The 18,155-nt window shown below is 35.6% G+C and overlaps 1 protein-coding gene across 1 annotated transcript; it reads left to right on the forward strand.

Annotated features, from left to right (window-relative positions):
• The first annotated feature begins 2,914 nt into the window (after positions 1 to 2,914).
• LOC125876727 (protein APEM9-like) lies at positions 2,915 to 17,947 on the forward strand. Its single transcript, XM_049557958.1, has 7 exons — positions 2,915 to 3,040; positions 6,303 to 6,395; positions 6,523 to 6,687; positions 7,485 to 7,562; positions 8,082 to 8,346; positions 8,750 to 9,108; positions 17,460 to 17,947. The coding sequence occupies exons 2-7, from the start codon at positions 6,337 to 6,339 to the stop codon at positions 17,587 to 17,589; spliced, it is 1,056 nt and encodes a 351-aa protein (XP_049413915.1). The 5' UTR covers positions 2,915 to 3,040; positions 6,303 to 6,336; the 3' UTR covers positions 17,590 to 17,947.
• Positions 17,948 to 18,155: the final 208 nt, after the last annotated feature.

The raw sequence follows: 18,155 nt of genomic DNA on the forward strand, positions 1-18,155 counted from the left end.
TTCTTCTTTCTAACAATTTGTTCAACCTCTTCACCATCTCCCCATCCTGTTTCTTCTTCTAATTCAAAGCTAGGAGCTTCATCACTAGGATAGTAAGGTTCATCACCCCTAACTCACCTAATAAGCTATCCTTACTACCAACATTTGTTTCATCATATCCTATATCTGGGCCCTTTTTAGTAGTATGAATCTGTTCTGTAGTTGTGCCTCTAGTTCTCCTGTTTGACCTGTTGAAATGCCTTCTTGAAGCCCTAAAATCCCTATACTCTTCATGAACATCACTATCTAAACTCTCTTCACTGCTATACACTTCAGATCTCTCATCTGATTCATTATCTGATTCATCATATGATTCATCATCTGAACTTTCTACACTTAGATTGGAAGCTTCAGCAGCAGGATTAGAAGGATGATAAGAAGTGTTAGAAGGTTCACCAAGAGGATTAGAAGGCTGAGATGAAATGTTGGAATGTTCACCAAGAGGATTAGAAGGCTGAGATGAAGGGTTGAAATGTTCAGAATGAGGGCTAGAAGGTTCAACAGGATACTCAATTTCATTAAAAAATGTAAAAGATTCCCCACCCACCCACCTATACCACTGTCCATCACATGGGGGACATAATCCAAAGCCAATGGAGCAATTTCTGGCCCATTAGCCTCATGACAGACATAAACATTCATTATATCCCCATTTTTAAACATAGAGGAAATGTCACAAATAACCTTATCACTTTTAACTTCAACCAAAAAGCCATCGATTGAAGATCTAATAAAAAAGGAACAATCTGTTGTATATCCTAAGTCCTTTATGTAGCCTAAGTCCTTTATGTAGCCTTTCAGTTCAAAATAAGACATTCGATCAGTGTCTACTTTCAAAAATCCAGTCACAGACCCACCAACATAATCAGATGGGGGACTAAACACAATTTTTCCCCCATGATACCATCTCAAAGTTATAAGAACAAATGACATTGTAAGAAATCCTGAAAAAAGCAGTTACAAACAGATCTCAGAAACACTGAATCAATGAAAGTTACAACAATATTCAACAACAACAACCCAATAACAACAACAACAACCCAACAAAGAAATACACATCAACTGCAACAGGCCAACTTCCCAATAATATATATGAGTAATATACACAACAACAACATGACGACAAACGAAATACGCATCAAACAATATAAATAAACTAACGACTAATCACTACAAAATTCACTTACAATGTAAAATAAACTAACCTATGAGTCTTCACTTCTTCGTTCCGCCACCAATATTCAACAAATTTCAACAAGCAATGTTACCAACTAGCTTTGCCTCATGAAATTTCTTAGGGTTTTGATCGGTTGAAGAGGGAGAGACGAGGGAAGGTGAGAGTGAAATGGGTTGGAAGTTTCTTTGGGTTTGGGTTTGGGTTATGGGTTAAAAAATGAATGGGTTAGGATAAAACCCGGCCTTTGTTAAATGGGTTGGAGGTGTGGCACACGCTCTTGGATTGAGAGCACTGATGTTGAAAAAATGATGTATTTATTGTGCTTTTGGATAGTTTCGTGGGGTAATAGGACCCCCGCAAACATAAGGTGTCTACTTAAAAAAAGGGTATAAGTTCCATGGGATAATTATGTATTTCCTCTAAATTAATTGTTGATACCTTTGAAATTTTGATTTTTCTTAGAAAAATAATTAGTTTTATTATCAGTAACTCAACAAAGTCTAGAAAATAGTATAATTTTGAAAAGAAAAGAATTTGATCGAAGAAGAAGAAAATGGAGGGAGGGGTAGCTTGAAAGTAGCGGTGGAAGATGAAGTAGAATTTAAAATGAAATTAAAATTAAATTAATAAAATTAAAATAAGTCAAAAAGTAAGAGAGAGAAATAAAGAAAAACTTAAAATGAAAAAAATATTATATTTCAAATTAAATTAACACGTGTCACACAATGATTGGTGTGTGATAACACTTGTCACTTAAAATCTGGAATTGATCGAAAAATAATGTAATAATATATGTTAAGAATTGTTTAGGGGGTAATATGACGCCCGCATAGTTAATGTGTCTTTTTGAAAATTCGGGACAACTTCAGGTGTCACTTTATGTCTTTTCTCTTAAATAAATACTAAAGTTGATAAGTTTCATCATGTATCATCATTTCAAATGAAAACATAATGATATGCTCAAATAATATAATCATATAATTAATCCAAAAGAAAAAAAATCCTAACACATATCTATTAATCCTCGCGCGAAGCGTTGACATGTTCCCTAATATAAATTTATATATTTATTAATTTTTTTAATAATCATGTAGCAGTCTATTTATTTTATATATATATATATATATATATTAGGGAAAAAGTCTGAAATATATCCGAACTTTGACCGAAATTGCTGTAACGATACCAAACTTTGGAAATGACTTTTTACCCCTGCACTATTTAATAGTGTATTTTAAAAGTATATATGTGCCACATGAACATTATAAATATTGCATAATTATAAATAGTAACGTGTCCGCGTGGGCACATATATACCTTTAAAATATACTATTAAATAGTGTAGGGGTAAAATGTCCTCCATAAAGTTTGGTATCATAACAACAATTTCAGTCAAAGTTGAAGTATTTTTCAGACCATTTTCCCTATATATATTACTTTACTCCCCTTATATATAAAGGACAGTTAGCTGTTTGTTTACTCTAGGTTAGGGGTATTTTAGGGGTTTCCCTTATTTTTAGCAGTGTTATTCTTGTACAATAATGCATTTTAGGTTGTACTTTTTTTTTAAAAGTAAAAAACACCTTAGCTAAACCAGATGCTTTAAGGATAGTTTTGGTATTTTCATATTTTTATCTTTTGTTGCCTTTTGTACTTTGTGAATAAAAGGTTGAACCATCTGATTTAACTTATTTAATGGCCCTCACTTCTGCTACTTATTTCACATTGCTGTGGTTAGAAGCAGTCTCCTCCTTAACATCGCAAGTCTCCAAGAATACTTTTTTCTCCCTAAACTCCTACTGCTCTTTCTTGCCCAGTATACAGGTAACTTTCCCCTCTGTTTTTTCCTTTTTATTTGCCTTTTTAATGTTAGTTAGGTTTAAGATTGTGTTAATTTCTAATTCGAGATGTTTTGAATTTTCCATGAATTTTGGTTACTGTATTGCATATATTTTCATGGGTTAATCTTAAATTTCATCGGTTTCAGCTCTTTCAAGATATGATTTAATCTTAAATGTCATCTGTTTCAAGGTAAGTAACAATAGATTAAGAGTTTGTTATATTAGGTACAACATCCGTACTTGCATAAAAGGTGTTCGTGAAATTGCCCGAAAAGAAAGTATAGCTATTTCTGGACTACGTTAATTTTGTTTATGGATTTGACTATCACCACAAGTTTCAATATTAGAATTCGAAGCCAAATAGGGAATTTAGGAGGGTTCTGAAAGACGAGTAATGATGATGGTGATAGGCTGATGTTATCACTTTAGGCCTGCCTGTAAGCATTTCATTTGTTTGATTTTACGAGATGTACAACTTTAATGTTGTGCTGTCCTTTTTCTGCTTGATTTTTATTAAGTTTTTCCCGTCTCCAAATTCCTTGTACTCGAGAATTAAATTTACTTTTTGTTTTGGTGAGATGGATTATTGTATTTCTTGAAAGTTAAACACTTTAGACTAAAGCATTTTCTTTTGGCTTTTACCTAGAAAGAAGACATGATCTTCTTAATTGTGAAGATGAGAAGATATTTAGATGGTATGAGTTCGTTATGCTAAGCATGTATTTACTGAAACCTTTTGAATTACAATTTTAGTCTCCACTTTTAATGAAAGACCTTCTTGTACATGTCCTCGAGGGCAATATTCATGTCAAAGAATTCGTGGTATAATATGGATGCAAAATAATTATACAATGTTGAATTAATACTCAATAAAGTTAGAGTGTTTGTTGTTATTTACTATGTTGGCAGGAGGTAATAGTACTTGGAAATAGTCGAGGTGTGTGCAAATTGGTCCGAACACCACCATCAATTCCTCATATAAAAAGAAGTTAGAAACTTTATGTTTATAGAAGCACAACCTAGAAGGTGATCTTCTCATATTTTCATGTAGGACAAATCTCAATTGATTATTTCCATTTCTTTGTGTAGATGTGGATAAATCATGTGTGTTCTCACTGTTGTATTACTACCCAAAAAGTTTAGTGAATTTACCATTTCATTTATTTTAGTTTAGTATATGGATTAATATGGATCATGTTAGTAAAGATTCTCAAGCAAACCACTGCCAAGTTCATATAAATAGTCAAGACATGCATAGGTATCAAGGTTGTGGTTAATGGTTCTGCATAGTTGCAGATGCAAAATAACCACTGAAGGAAGGGGTGGTTCTCTCCTCTCTTAACCAACATCTCAAGTTCGAATTTGGTAATGAAGTCCCCTTCAGCTGGGAGCATTTTACCGATGTATGAGTTGATTTCCGTTACTAAATGCTAAAAAAGGTATATCTTATTCCCTAGGAAAGCGTTACTCTTATTTTCATCTTTGAACTCCATCCAATTCTGCTGGCGTTAGAGGTGAATTGCTAACAACAGAAATATGCCTTACATGGGGACCAACATGTAAAACTCAATAAATTAGGAACCACAATTAAAAGGGAAACTGCATCAATAAAACAACAATAACATACCTACAAAGTGAGGACTGACAATGATAGAGTGTATATAAACCTTACCCGACCACTATCTTAGAAGCGGCAAAGTTGTTTCCAAATGACCCTCGACTAAAGGAAAAACAAGCCCGAAAAAGAAATAACAGAAGTACAAGAAACATAAGATAATAACAAAAAATAATAGATAGTAACAAAACAGAAATTACAATACAATAATCGAGGTACATGAAACAATAGAGAGCAACAGAAATCAAAGGACAAGAAACTACCAAAGCAATACTATGACTACTAAGATAATATTATGCAGTATAAGACATCAATATAAAAGGTAATGATTCTTTAACATAAACAATATTTGGACTGTAATTCTTCTATTGAAACTAATCAAATAATTTATCACGGTTTTCGCATATGAACGTTTTACATATCACACACCAATTCTGCTTCTTTTCTCTTATTATTATAATCCCACAATTGTAAACATTCTAAGTGGGTGCTTCTTTGTGATGACCCTCAACTAAGTGTTCATCGCTACTTTATAAAGTGTTTACGCTGACATGAAAGAAAGCAGTCCTAAAGATAGACTGCTCTATTGATAGTTTTTGGGTCATCAAGATAGACTGCTCCTTTTGCTCAAGTACAGAATTAACCTCTTGTTCCTGAAATCTTCTGCTATAGCTTCAGTGGCATATCTTCACAAATTTCTTTGACTTGTGAGGGTGTGTAGTCACTCCTTTGTATAAAAAATAATTCAATGGATTGCGTCAAGATAATGAGAAGAACATATAAATTGATCTTTGTGAAATGGCGGAGGAGGCAGAGGAAGAGGAATTAATTTCTCATGAATTATCATCTCCGTTTAGCTGACCATTTCCGAAAACTGTTTTCCCTGGAGAGAGTAGTAATTATGTTCCCCTTTTTAGGATTGAAAAGAATAAGAAATACTTGATGAATATTCTCACAATTTGACAGTTTGTTATGATGCTTCTTCACATTTTAAACATAGTTTGTGTGAGTTTGCTTCCCTTGGATCCTTATACTCGCGTGCATCAGTCATATTTTTGTGACTAATTTTACTGGGTTTTGAAAAATGATCACAACTTCTTTTAAGGCATTTCCAAGGATAATCATTCTATCATTAATCAAGCTTTGCATTAGTAAGAAAAAATGTTAGTAGGAAGATGATGAAATTGAGTTGATCTGCTTAGTTGTTTGATTATGCGTCTCAACCTCATTTGGAAAAAAAGTACTCCCTCTGTAATGCCAAATAAAAAGAGCAGTGTCTATTAATTACACAAATAGATGAATGAGGATATTATATTTCATCAAATTTTCTCATTATACTCTGTTGGCGATCCTCTTCCTCAGCTTCTTTTTATCTATTTGATTTCTCTTTTCTATTGTTTGCTCCAGATTGGGCCCGTGCTCAGCACGGGCACACCATCACTAGTGTATATATATATATAACTTCTAAAGGACGAAAAAGGGTATATATTTTTTTCATAAAAGTGTGTAAAGAAAAGAATAGAGGATAAAATTGTGAGAAGAGTTGGAAAAAAATTAGAAAAATCTTTGTGTGTGCACCTGAGTGTACCTTACAAAACTACAAATACTGATTTTTTTTTTTTTAAAATAGCCCCAAACAGGACGCTTGATTACCCGGAAGAGAGATGGCTATGGAGGGTGCATCATCTTTTCCGACTTGGGAAGAAATTGAGCTTTCAGAAAGGTACTCTTTCTTCTTTTTTTTGGGGATAATTACCCAGCAAAGAATTTTCTTTTTTGGGTTTATTCTTGATTCACTATGCAACAATTTGGTCAAAATTGTTTTCCAATTGTCATGTTCAATTTTGCAGTTATCTGGTGTGTTGTATGTTCCAAGAAGCAGCAACTTTGTCTTCCTCAATTATTGAGCAATTAATTGAGAAAAATGGTAAAATGAATGAAGACAATTGCGAATTGGGTGATATGTTGGAATCAGCTGCCATGATTTTGGTGCAGTCCTACAAAGAGCTGGGGAGGTACTTGTTTATGCCACTTCTATTCATTTATGTATTACCTGCATTTTCTTATTCTATTACAAAGACTTTTAAGAATATTGTTTGCCTGAGTTTTAGGGTTAAATGACAATCTTACTTGAGCATTGAGAGTTGAGAGTTGCTTCATTATTAGTTGTTACAAACTGTACTGCAGAGGAATTTGTTTGTCTCCATCTGGGTTGAATTGATAAGAGTCTCGGCTGTTAGGTAGGAAGAAAAATGTTTTTTAGGAAAATAAGAGGGTTTCTTACTTATTTTCTTGTGTTCGGTATGTAAGAGAATTTTTTACAATAAAAGCATTTGTATATAACACTATGGGAGGTGGGGTTGGGGATGAAGATGAGGTGTATTGGGGGCGGGAGCACACAACTAATATGGAATGCCACTTGTGAACTTGTTTTATCCCTTCTTCTACTGGGGAAGTCATTTTTTCCTAATTTTCAGGAACTTGTTTTCCTCGAGAAAATGCTTTCCAAAAGTGTTGACCAACCGAACATGGGAAAACTGGAAAATAAATGTTTTCCTCCTTATAGAACACACTTATTGAACATTGTTAGTAGATGGATATTGATTTTCTGTATTCTGATTTCTGATATTGCTTGGATTTATGAGTACCTCTGAAATGCCTTATATGGAGTGGCTCTGATGTATGTGTATTATTGGTCCTTTCTCATCTTTTACTGTTTCTCGATGTGGTAATCCTGCTGCTTTCTTTCGTAGAAAAAAACTCTTCGAGTGTGCTTTAATTCTGACACTAACATGGTTTTGATGTTTGACAGGACATCAGAAATACTGAAGCAGCTGAAAATGCTATTTGGTTCAGTCATTGCTATTCCTGCCCAAGTTTTCCTTACTGGGTACCTCATTTCTCCGACATGCTATTTCCCTAATAATTGCACATCTTCCTTTAGCACAGATAATCATCAATGTGAATTTGATGTTTCTCAGCTTGGTGGTCTAGTGAGATGATTTCTTTTCCTTTTAATAAGGTTGGGCGTCGTTGTTGGAATACAACTTTAATTACCATTCTCAATTTTATGCTGCAATTCCTTTATCATTCACTTTTTTTCATACTGGATTTCTATAACATGAATTGTTTTAATGGCATAATTCATAAACTATAAGAGTGCCTTTAAAAATCGAGACACACTCTTTGCTTTGACATGTTTCTTTTGGTTGAGATCCTGAATCTGAATTCATGTACTCCCCGGTATCCCATGTATCCAAAGTAAACAGAAAAAAGTTTCATGATCCCTCTCCTGAGCTTGAAATGTTCTTATCATTGCAAGGTTGCTCCTCATAACTTCCTTTTCCTTCACCATTTTTAGAAAGGCTCCCTTCTTTGATATGGAAATGACTCTAAACTTCTTCTTTAGGGTGTGTCTCCAGATACCAGATGGCCCTTCTGCTGAAGTTCAAGAAATTCTAGAGGAATTCCTTACGAAGTGGAGATATGTTGATGGAAAGTATTATTCTGTTGCAAGCATGGACGAATTTAGCAATCAGATTTCCCTTGGAGTTGACAAGTACCTGGAAATTATTGAGCTCTATGTGATAACCTTTTTGGGGAGGATTCTAGGAAATTTGGATCTTGCTATCTCTTGGGTTGAGAAATTCCCTCTACCTGAGGAGAAGAGGCAGGTAAACAATAATCTTTCTTGCTTCATTTAATTAAAATGATGGTCTCACGTGATTTTTTTTTCTTTTGTCCCCTACACTCTTTTAATTTTTGCTTGTGCAGGGCATCAATTGGAATAACTGTGTTGTTTTCCTTGTAAAAGTATGTTGTTGGAATCTATATTCTTGAGGTTCTTAGCACTATGAGTTGAAGTTCCTTGGTGATTATGGTTGAATATATAGTCTAATACGCCCTAATTTTGTGAGATTAAACTTTGTTGAAAGAGAAATATGCTTGTAGAAACTGGGCAATGCAGTCTGACTGAGACACCTTTGTTGTGTTCTGATATGCCGTTGGTGGTTTAGCTATTTTGTGACAGAGTAACTTATAGCTTGGGAATTTTCTAATTATTTCTCTGTCTTCCAGGATCTTTTGAGGCAGTTGCACTCCATGAATACTTTAAAGCTGGTCAGCTCTTCACAGTCCTCAGCATTACCGCTCCAAATAGATGAATGCACAACTGATTCCACTTCGCTGATTGAAGAAAAGTCATGCAATGGAACAGCAAATATTTTGGAACACAGAGACCAGTCTAAGGGAGAGAACACCATGAAACAATCAATTCTGGAGTTCTCTAGACGGAGAACTCCATTGTGGTGGTTTCGTACAGTCACTTTGAAGTTTGGAAGTAGTCGCTTGGTCTTATCAAATGGAAGTATCTTTCTTGGGTTTTTGGCGGCACTTGTTTACTATACCGTGCGGAGAAAACAAGCCTCTTTATGGAGGTAATATAGTCTCTCTGCCACTTCTCTTCTAGATAAAGAAGAATTTACTCTTATTATGATTTTCTTCATCTTATAGCTGTGGGAGACACATATTACTGTGTAAAATCTACCAAATTTTCTCATGACATGGTCACTGTATAGGATAAAGCGAGTGCACAACTTGTGCACTGAAGGATGTTTTTCCCTTATCAACTTAACTTGCATAGTATTAGCACATGATTTAGTGGACATATCAAATTGACAAATTCCCTCCATTATCTTGAAACAACTAAAATTGATATCTTTCATTTATTGTTTTTGCTGGATCAAAGTCAAATTCAACTTACTGTAGACAGTGGATGGAAATGCACATTATATATGATTACTGCGGCTGTGTGGCACTTATGTGAAGCTGTGTATAAAGATACATGCATATTTGAACCTAGACTTTTTAACAGAAAACATCCCTAAAGTATACCCTAAAGTTCAAGTACATCCTTAATGTATCTCTATTAACAAGAAACATTCGTGATGTATCGAAAAATAAACAACTTTGATCCAAAGTTAACTTTCCATCCAAACACTCAAGTGAAAAACAAATAAAAAATGCAATGCTCGTGATTCGCTTTTGAAACAGAAAAAATAGAATATGCCCTCTCCACACCATTTGAGCAATCTATCTTCTTCCTCAAATTCCCTAAAATTATTAGAGAAGAATCACATGCTCAACTTTATTCAATCATTCAATTCTATCCCGATCAACCTTACAGACAGCTCACAAAAGACTCAACACTATTGATTCATTAATGATAAATGGAGAACAATCTAATGATCCTGTTGCTATTAAGGATGCAATAGTTGCTTTCTATCAAAACCTGTACAAGGAAGATGAATGTTGGAGACGAAATCTCAACATTCTAGATGTACAAGGCATAACATTAGAAGAGCAAGAGTGGTTAGAAAGGGCTTTTGAAGAGGAGGAGGTGCTGGAAGGGATTAAGATGTGTGCAGCAGGCAAGGCCCCTGGGACAGAGGGGTACACTATGGCTTTCTTCCAAGCTTTCTGGGACACAATAAAAGGAGATCTGATGCAAACCTTCCATAGGTTCCACTCTATGCAGAAATTTGAAAAAAGCTTCAATGTCACTTTCGATGCCTTGATTCCAAAGAAGGTGGGGGTGAATGACTTAAGAGACTTCAGGCCTATTTGCCTTGTATTAGAGGTATACAAAATAAGAGCTAAACAATTGTCTGAGAGATTAAAAAAGGTGATGAGTAGGTTGATTAACAATCATCAGATGGCTTTTGTCAAAGGGAGACAGATAATGGATGCTGCACTTATTGCCAGTGAACTAATTGATACCAGAATTAGAGATGATGTGCCAGGGGTGATGTGCAAGTTGGACATAGAAAAGGCTTATGGTTACCTAAATTGGAACTATCTAATCAACACTCTTAGACAGATGGGTTTTGGGGTTAGATGGCTCAAATGGATTGAATTTTGCATAAAAACCATCATGTTCTCTATTTTGATAAATGGAAAACCTGCAGGTTATTTTCTAGCAGAAAGGGGTCTCAGGCAAGGGGACCCATTGTCACCCTTTTTATTTTACTAGATTTACCGCACATGCGTTGCTCGTGGTTGCCTTGTCTTGTGATGCTTAAAAACAATGGTCCTATGTGTGTAGGTAAAGTGTCGGTTTGAAGGTACTTGTGTATCATCAAGCGTGCCATCCATAATATTGGGTAACATCATTTCTGTGGCTTTTTTCATTACCTTATTTGGTGTGGTTGAGATACCTTTCATTTCGGCCTTTATGACTTCACGCCTGCATATCGTAAGAGGTGATTTAACTATAGCACATAATTGAAGAAATGTTTGTGGGTTTTAAATTTGTTAGATTACATTTTAACTTGATAGGACTGGTGATATTTAGTTTTCCCTAAAAACAAAACGTGGCTACGTTGTTCAATTATAGTTTGAACATAAGTTCTGGCAGTGGGGTTAAATGAATAATGCCTAGCATATTAGTAAATGAGGTTCCGTACCAGGCGCGGAGATCTAGTGTTTTTTGAAACATTGGATTGATCAACACACTGCTCACGGGTATAATAGATATCCCATAGTCCCTACATTGGAAACAACATATTAATCGAGGAATCAACAAATATACTTGCAATTTTCACAATTAGCAAATTGGAGAGGTTGTCTATACCTTTATAGATTGAGACTCTCACGTCACATAAGCCTAGAATAGGTTGGTCATCTCTCAACTTTTCATGAAATGGGCCATCGTTTTCTGCAAAACCTCCCCATAGAGTAACAGTTGTATGCTCCATCTTGTAAATTATGCATCTTTCTGATGCTGTTATTAATACCACTTATCTTATCAAAAAAAAGTTGTATGCTCCATGCTGGATTATCAATTAGACGAGTATTGTGAAAGCACTGGAAAATTAATATGGACGGTGAAGAACAAAGAATGACAACTTACAGTTCATTTGTAACAACAATTTCACATCTTTTGTTATCGCCTTTTACAATGATGGGATTCACCGTAACTAACACACAAAGCAAGTCTGAATAGAGGACATGTAAATTAGTGATATGTATTATGTACTTGACGGTAATTACTAATAAGTCGTGTGAAGAGTTACCGAATATGGCACCATTTGGCATTTTCTCTGCCTGTTCCAAAGATACAAAACCATCAATGAAGTTGTGTGTTGAAACAGTATGGGCACTCTCCTTTATGATTGTGTTGTCTGTAATGGATAGTTCAATCTCTTTGTGCACGTAAGTGTAGTTGGAGTTGACCCGATCCAACAACCCTTTAGCAATGTAGTAAGTTCTATTTGCCTTCAAAAAGTCCTTCAAATGTGCCAATATGCTTGTTAAATAGTGTTGCTTGCAACTTTGTCCCCTAGTATTGATGTAAGCAGCATGTGATGTCATTAGAGAAGTAATAAGGGGAATAGATATGAACGATAACATATAAGTTAAGCAAAAGTGTACCTCGTCGTCCACTAATATTACCGTTTGGAAAGTCCCTTTATGTCGCGAATTCTTGTACGAAATTACAGAACTGTTTCGAATAACTAATACTCTCATCACCCAATCTACAGAGTGTTTTGGTATCTTGTTAATAGGGACACTCTGATTTGATAGTTCGGTTTCGGTCGCCATTTTTGATGAATCTGGATGGTTAGAGGTGCATAGCGGAAAGTGAATATCAATGTTAATTCCGTGCTGCAGTAGTAGTAAAATACAGAGGAGTAATTAAGTAGGTTCTAGCAATGTTATGTACTGAAAAAAGTAGTTAAAAAAATAGCATTACAGGAAACATAAACACAGGGTGGAAACATACAACTTTTGATGTGGAGTGAAATATTTCAATGCTGAGTCCAATATTGTAATGTGTTAGCCAATGGATGATCAATAATTGTCTGCGAAAGCAGCGCAAGAAGGATAACTTAATTACACAGTGCAGATGTAAGGCTTGACTCTTGAGTAAAACAAAAAGAACGCTTGTAGAAGAGGAGGAAAAGTGACGTACATTTGAGCGTGTTGCAAAAGTTGAATTACTAATGGGAGACGGTGTTGTGAATGTGGTCGATAGTTGTGTTGGTTGGTGATTTTTTGGACGTTGGGCAGATGCAGGGGAAACATGGCGTCTATCCAGTGAAAGTGGTGACTATTTGCAGGAAAGGTGTTTGTTGCGCGAGGGGTGTTTAGTGAGGGTTTCTTTTTAAGTGAGGGGTATTTGCGTAATCTAATTAAGTTTTAAGTGAGGGATATTTTAGTAATTTAACATTCCTTTTTTGGAGTTCATGCTTTTAAGGTAGTATAGATTATTGCGATGGAGGGACTGGAAAGTTTGATGAGAAAGGCTCATTCTCAAAAAAAAAGGTTTGATGCGAAAGGCTCCAATCAATAACTGGATAAGAGGACTCAGCCAATGAAGTTATGGAATTGACACATCTATTATATGCAGACGATACACTGGTGTTTTGTGAAGCTGTACAAGAGTGCATATGTTAGCTTAGGGTAATATTGGTGGTTTTTGAAGCATGTTCAGGGCTGAGAGTGAATTGGAGGAAGAGCAACATTTTTCCAGTATCAGGAGATACAGACACTAGCAAATACTCTGAAATGCAAGATAGAGAAAATGCCCACAATCTATTTAGGCATGCCATTAGGTGCTATACACAAGACACTTCACAATTAGGATGGGATGATTGAAAAAACTGATAAAAAGCTAGCCTTACGGAAATCACAATAACTATCTCTAGGAGGGAGAGTTTCATTGATCAATTCAGTACTGGACTGCCTACCAACATATGTAATGTCTCTTTTTCCTATCCCTGGGGAAGTGGTTAATACTCTAGACAAGCTAAGAAGGGACTTCTTATGGCAAGGGAACAAAATCGAGAAGAATTTCACTTTGGTGACGTGGGCTACTGGACAACAAAGCAAAAGATATGGTGGTCCAGGAATGAGAGACCTAAAATTACAAAATGATAGCTTGATCATGAAGTGGCTCTAGAGGTACAATCAAGAGAATCAGGCCTTATGGAGTGATATCCCATAAAATATGGACTGGAGGAGCAGTGGTGTACAAATTAAGTGATTACCACCTATGAAGTTGGAGTTTGGAGGTCCATTAGAAATCTCTGGTTGACAAAGGCGAACACAAAGGTCAAAATCGGAAGGGGGGACAAAATTTCTTTCTGGAAAGAGGATTGGTGTGGCGATGGCACCTTTACAATCTTTATTTCCTGGACTCTTCTCTATATGTGTAAACCTTGAATGCAGCATACAAGAAATGTGGTCACCACAAGGATGGAACTTGTTTTTTAGGAGGTTGCTTAATGATTGGGAAATAACCTGGGTGATAGATTTGCTGAATAAGATTGCTGGATCCCCTGGGACCAACATGGAAGAAGACAAATTGATATGGAGGCATCATAACGATGGCATGTTCTCTGCTAATAGAGTTTACAAATGGGGATTAGCTAAAAATTCAGGCATAGCAGCAGACCCTTGGAATACCATTTGGAAGAGTGTGTCTCCACCAAAGGTGAAGTGCTTTACTTGGTTAGTGGCTAAAAGAGCTTGCTTGACAGATGAGTCTATGCAGAAAAAGGGAATTAACATTGCCTCTAGGTGTACACTATGCGAAAAGGCACTTGAGACCAGCAAGCACCTTTTTCTTCAGCGCAAGGCAACTGCACAAGTGTGAGAACTCTTCTTCAGTATAGCTGATATGAACTGGAGCATGCCAGAGCACAGAGCAGACCTCCTGAGTTGCTGGATTATCTGGAAGGAGAGAAATCAGAGGATCTTTCAAGGGAAAGAATGCTCTGTACAGAATATTAAATGGAAAGTTATTACTACTTTAGGCTTTTGGTGTAAAGAATAGAATATAAAAGAAGAAATTCAATTAGTGGATTTTATAGGTTCCTTGTAACTAACCATGACTATTTTGTAAATTTTGGAGGTGGCCTGCATTGCCCTGAATGCTGATGAATATAACTTTTACCAATTTCAAAAAATAACTTGCTTCTTACAAGAATTCCTCAGTATAAAAATGTATTACTATCTATTAACTCACTTGAGCATTCTTTGACTTGACTTGCCTGCAAAAATCGGCAGTACAAAGTGCAAAAAAGAACTTATTTCTGTTAATCTGTTTCAACTTAAACTCATTGTAAATTACTGCTCTAGTAATGCTGCCAAATTATCAATAAAGTTTGTCAGCTCTTTTCAAACTTTAATTTTCTGATACTCCTTTGTCTTTTCTTTTTTTTATTTGCCTAGAGAAATCTTCTACTGTAATAGTCCAGTTGACTGATTTTTTATTAATGCTCGATGTTTTTTGCAAATTTTTGCTCATTAATGTGATCTTCTTCCTGGAGTCAAACTATATAACTAATCTGATAAGCATAAACTATCATGGAGAACGTTTAGCAGATGCAATCCCACAGAAAAAATGCACATATTTAAGTGCCTTTTTGAAGCAAAAACATTTTGGTTTCCAGAAAGCTTGATCAAATAGACTACTAGCTAGCTTCCAGTGACTTCACGTTTTTTTAGACTGTATACTGCTCAAAATTATTATTGACTGTATGAGAAAAAAGAAAAACTTGAGAAGCATGGGCTTCTGCCCTTACTTTTTTGCTCAGATTTAGGTAAGAAGATAGAGCTACACTCAAATGGGGACGAAAGAATATTTTCAGTTTACATAGGTGAATCATGTGGTATGCATGTGTTTTTGAAATTTCCGTTAGTTTTTGGATGAAAAGTTGACTCTGGATTAAATTTGTTAATTTTTTTGCCTAACCCATCGGTGGCCCCCTAAAGTTGGCAACAATTTTCACTTAGACACTTTTACTAGGCTTTGTTCATTTTAGACACCTCATGTCAGGCTCCGTTGTGTCATTTTGACACTTTCAGCTGACATGGCAAAGTGAGTGTTGTACACTCGCTATTGACGCGTGAGGGACTTATTTAGTCTATTTTATTTTATTTTTTCTCTTCTTCTTTCCCATTTTATAGCCACTATCTCTCCCATTATTTCTCAAAGCTTAAAGTACTTCAATGGAGGTTAAATCTTTTGTTATCATAATTTCAATTTAAATTTCGCACTATAAACTCAGATAGACCCAAAAAGAAACAAGAAATCGAACCCATATCAACACCCCAAATCATGTAAAGCTCACCCACAATAATCCTAAAATAGGAGCCAAAAAATCTCAATTTTTACTATGTAAATGTTAATCTCACTAACCTTGTGCCCTAATTAAACTACAAATATCACAAAATTAAAGAAAAAGAGATGCAATCTTAACAATATGAACCATTGTTGTTATATATTTGCACCTTTTAGCCCTATATCAAATGAAGAAATGGGAGGTGAGGGTGCAATGAGTGGGGAATATGGCAGAAAAAAATCATGAAAAAAGAGGAATAAAACGGGAAAGATGGCTGTGTGGTTGTGGGTGTGACGGAAAAGATAATGAAAATGAAGGAATATGATAGAGTAGATTGTGTGGGCGTGGGTTTATGACAGAAAAAATAAAGCTCAAATATAATAAAAATGGAGTAATACAATGGAGAAGATGAATGGGGAAGATGACTGGGGAAGTTGTGGGCGGGTTGCACTTTTCTTTAAATTTGTCAAATATTTAATTTAATTTTTAGGGATAAAAAGACCACATGTCATTTATTCATTGGTTACTTTGTCATGTATTTTAATTCTTATTTTTTCTCTTTAATATCATAGACTTTTAATGAGTTGGCATGATATAATTGGGCATCTAATCCACGTGGACGCGCTTGATTAACACGCACTTGAAGTCAACATGTGCTAGTAAAAAAAGTGTCAAAATGACACAATGTGATGTCACATGAGGTGTCTAAAATGAACAAAACCTAGTTAAAGTGTCTAAGTGAAAATTGTTGCCAACTTTAGGGGGCCACTGATGGGTTTAGCCTAATTTTTTTAATACATCAGGATGTTTCTGGTTAATTGAGAAACATCAAGGATGTACATGAACTTTAGGACTCGTTTGGTTGGGAACAAGTTATCCTGAGATTAGTTATCCAAGGATTGTTATCCACCCTGAATGTGGGATAAAAATAACACTACAATCCCGAAATAACTAATCCCGGGATAAGTTATCCAGCGGCTTTATCCCAACCAAACATGGGATAAACTCATCCTAAAACTGATCCTGGGATTAGTGATGCCAACCGAGCCCTTAGAATATACTTCAAGGATGTTTTCCATTAAAAATCTTTGGAACTAACTTGTCAGGGAATGGAATCAGGTTTAGAAGATACAAAACATTGTTTAGCATCTGAAATAAGTCTATTAATCCATTGGGCTGGCTCTATATTCTAGCTTTTTGTATTTCACGTAGTCATGAGAAACCTTTGCTGTTAAGGGCATAAACTCTTGTACTAGTTACATCAGTTAAGAGTCACCTGGTTTTGTTGCCATATGCACATAGGTAGCAAGTAAACCTCATTCAAGCACATGATGCAACTGCGCCTCTCTAGCAGTGTTTCATGTTATACCTGTGGGTCTATGAGAATCCCATACCATAGTCAGAACTCACCTATATCTGTCTTTTAAGTTTGTTGCCAATCCAAAACCCTAATGAAATTATAGAATGATGTGGAGATGTCCAGTTGAGCATATTGTTTTTGTATCGGTTCTTTCTGCCATCTTTTCTGGCATATTTAAGTTTACAAATGCTAGGCTATTACGTACTTGGACTTGGCTTATGTTAGACATGTATTGTTTGTCAATTACGTGATATCTGGGCCTATTGTCTCACCGACTTTTCCCCATTTTGTATTACAGTGTTCTTAAGAGACAAGCGTCATCTACGAAGAAGGCTTTGGTTGACTTCTGGCAACTTGCATTCTCTTATCAAGTGAACCCTCTTGCTGCTGTTCAACCACTCCCGCCTGCAACACGTGGAAGCCGGTGATGCACAATTTTGTTCCTCATAGTTGCTCAAAACCAGAGCTGCTGTAGATAATAAAAGATCACTGAAGATATTGCTACTATCATCTTAAGTTGGAGTAGAACATCCAGAAATACAATAAAGCTTACTTCAAGATCGCATTCTTTGCCAATAGAGTGGTGCTTTCATAACTTTGTCTTGCCTTTTTTCTGTGGTATTAACTTAATTCTCTTAGCAAAGAGGGGATCTCAGATTTCTCAATGTTAAATTTTATGCAGTGGTAGTGTGGTACCATTCATTTTATGTCTAGTTTTTAACTATAGAACTTCACTCCTTTTTTTCGTTCATAGAATGAAAATTTAAGCTGAAGATTTTGAATGTGCATATAGTGCCTTGTGTATTGCTTAGGTCTGTTGAACCCTCCCACAATGTGGAGATGTCATAAATGAAGTGTTGAGCTGTGATGAAATTGATTTTGATAATTGACAGATTGTTGGAAGAACCAGGTTCCTTTGCCAATTTTTCGAGCTCAACCAAGACAATTGCTCTAACCATCATTTTGTCTTCATTTAGAGCCCTAGTGTCCTGTG

This window comes from Solanum stenotomum, chromosome 9, assembly GCF_019186545.1.
Source record: "Solanum stenotomum isolate F172 chromosome 9, ASM1918654v1, whole genome shotgun sequence".
Classification (NCBI taxonomy): Eukaryota; Viridiplantae; Streptophyta; class Magnoliopsida; order Solanales; family Solanaceae; genus Solanum; species Solanum stenotomum.